The sequence below is a fragment of the Megalops cyprinoides genome, chromosome 2 (assembly GCF_013368585.1).
Source record: "Megalops cyprinoides isolate fMegCyp1 chromosome 2, fMegCyp1.pri, whole genome shotgun sequence".
In the NCBI taxonomy this organism is placed as follows: Eukaryota; Metazoa; Chordata; class Actinopteri; order Elopiformes; family Megalopidae; genus Megalops; species Megalops cyprinoides.
In genome coordinates, this window is record NC_050584.1 from 67,984,645 (window position 1) to 67,987,144 (window position 2,500).

Below are 2,500 nucleotides of genomic sequence, written 5' to 3' on the forward strand. Positions count from 1 at the left end.
ACATTTTGTTTCTAAGTCTGTGAATATTCTTCTTTTGAGAGAGTCATGGAAGTTTCTAGCACTGTATGCAGGTGTCTGAGTGTTTTCTGGTTCTTTGGAGTAGGGTGACACTCAGTATAGGAGAAACAGGGTCCAGCTCTTGGGTCCTCGGCAAAGAGAAGAAATTTAAAAGGTCTTATGATTGGGCAGGTAGACTGACAGGAAGAGGCAGAGTCAGAGATAGATTTGTGATTGGCTCAGGTGGGCTACATAGCCTTCTCTCATCTTTACACTCTCTCAGGGGCGAGTTTTTCTCATTCTCAGCCAGCCCATCTCCTGCTGACGCCTCTGTCTGTCCCTAACACCCGTGGAGACGCTAATCCCGCTAACCCTTCCGTCTGCCGGTGCTGTGGCTGCTGGCTTTGTCACTAACGGTCCCCTCTCCTCTCTCCCCTGTTTTGTGTGTGCGCGCGTGTGCGCGCGTGTGTGTGCGTGTGTGTGCGTGTGTGTGCGTGTGTGTGCGTGTGTGCGCGTGTGTGTGCGTGTGTGCGCGTGTGTGCGCGCGTGTGTGCGTGTGTGCGTGTGTGTGCCCTGCCGTGCAGGAGAAAGCACAGCTGGAGGCTGAAAGGGCAGAGGTAGAGAGGCTGGCGGAGCTGGTCTCTGAGCAGAAGATGCAGTTGGACACCTGCCCCGAAGCCCAGAAGGAGCAGCTCCAGCAGCAGCTATCCAGGGTCAGTAGCTCCTGGGTCCTCCCCTTCCTTTGCCTTAGCCCCGCCTCTTCCTATAGCCCTTCTGCCATCTCCTTCCTGTTCTGCAGAAAGCTTTGTGTCTCCATTTCTGGTTTGCTCTTCTGCCCCTCAACCTGTCAGCAATAATAATGATCACAATAACTTGCATATCAATATAAATGTAAGTGCAGTAATACTGAAATATAAAACAAAATGTAGAAAGTCAACAGAAATAGACAAAGATGCACAAATAGAAAGAAAATGAAATGAAGATCTCTCCCGTTTTCTGAAGGCTGTGGTAAGCGGAGGCGTTGATAGCTGCTGTCTGCCCTTTCTCTCCGAGACAGCTGGGGATTATGGTGCAGTCTGGGGGGACATTAAGCTAAGATCTCCCTTTTTCAGGTTCGAGCAGATAATCCCTGTTCTTTGAGTTTGAGTGTTTGGTGGAAATAGTCCTGCAGGCTGTATGGGGACGTTTCTGTGGATCTGCAGGAGTGTTTTATAAAACAGTAAATTGTAGGGTGGCTGCAGGGATTTATCCCAGTTCCTCAGGCTGGGGTTTGTGAAGGACCCAGGCACTGTTTTTAACAGGATGGAGGTTATTAGTCTATTTTTCTCTCATTTCCTCTGGACACGGTGCTCTCGAAAGCACTCTCTGATGATTGGATGGTAAAGGATGCCAAACCAGATAAAATTGCAATGAGTTAATGGGTGAAACATTTAGATATTTTTATGGGCAGTTTAGTTTCAGCAAATCAATGTTTTTTTATGACATGGAAAGCACCCTTTGCCTTTTCCTGTAGTGCGTTCAAGCTGAGGCTCACTGAAGTGCTTATGAGCACACCTAGCTATCAGCTGCAGTGCTGTAACACCTTCCCCTGGAGTGCCACGGTCCTTTCTGCCGCCACGGCCTGTGTCTGACAGCGCTGCTCTGACCGCTGTCGGCATCTCCTCTCTCACACAGCCCGAGGTGGTTATCAGGGCTGAATTTTTCTGCTCTTTTCCTGAAAGCAGTTATTAGCCCATGGTTACAGATCTCGGGGAAACGCCGCTCTTCCAGCGGCAGCTTTCAGCCAGGCTTCCTGGACCTTCCAGCATCTCTGTCTCTGCTGAGCAGAGCTGCCCCAGTTGGCACCTTGTGATCTGTTTGGGGTGGGTGGTGCTGTTTTCGTTTGTTTGTGGCTTAGCATTATATGTGACTTCCACGCTCAGTTTTGGTCAGATGCCTCTTCAGTGCTGCAGTTAAATCGTGTGTTGGTCTTTTTCGTTTTTTCAGAGCTGTTTGTGTAGTCTCATCCCCACCCTCCTCCCCTTGATGTTCTGTTTGGACATGTTTATCACGAGCTCCAGAAGTGAAGTGTAACCTGGACAGCATCCAGACTGCGGGGGTGGGGGAAGGGGGGGGGGGGCTTATGGGGGCGAGGGACTGGGAGGAGCTGGGGCTGCATGCATATTTTGGGGGGGTCAGGGGGAGTGATGAGAGAGGTGAAGGGAGGTGAGGAGCAGAACCATGGGCAAAGTGCAGGAGGGGTGTAGAGGTTGGGAAAAGACTGAGGAGCAGGAATGGTGGAGGGCTGACTGCATGGCCTCCTGTTCAGGGCCTGCGCCTCTCTGTGTGGGAGTGTGCGTGCGTGTGCGTGCGTGCGTGTGTGTGTGTGTGTGTTTTTTTTAACACATAATTACCTTTAAGGACTGAGTCTCTGCTGTGCACTGGGTCCCTGTGTCCTCATCCGCACAGGTCACTGGAGGAGCACACTCTACCTGTGGCCCTGCTCTGTGTCAGTGATACACAC

At 51.1% G+C, this 2,500-nt stretch overlaps 1 protein-coding gene across 4 annotated transcripts in view; it reads left to right on the forward strand.

Moving 5' to 3' along the window:
• phldb2b (pleckstrin homology-like domain, family B, member 2b) overlaps positions 1-2,500 on the forward strand; it is a 53,080-nt gene that overhangs the window by 35,297 nt on the left and 15,283 nt on the right. For 2 of the 4 annotated variants that reach the window (XM_036521227.1, XM_036521229.1), the window contains exon 10: positions 582-710. The exons of the other annotated variants lie outside the window; for them this stretch is intronic. In XM_036521227.1, the coding sequence (XP_036377120.1) occupies positions 582-710 (129 nt within the window). The remainder of the gene's footprint in view (positions 1-581; positions 711-2,500) is intronic. 4 annotated transcript variants of the gene reach the window in all.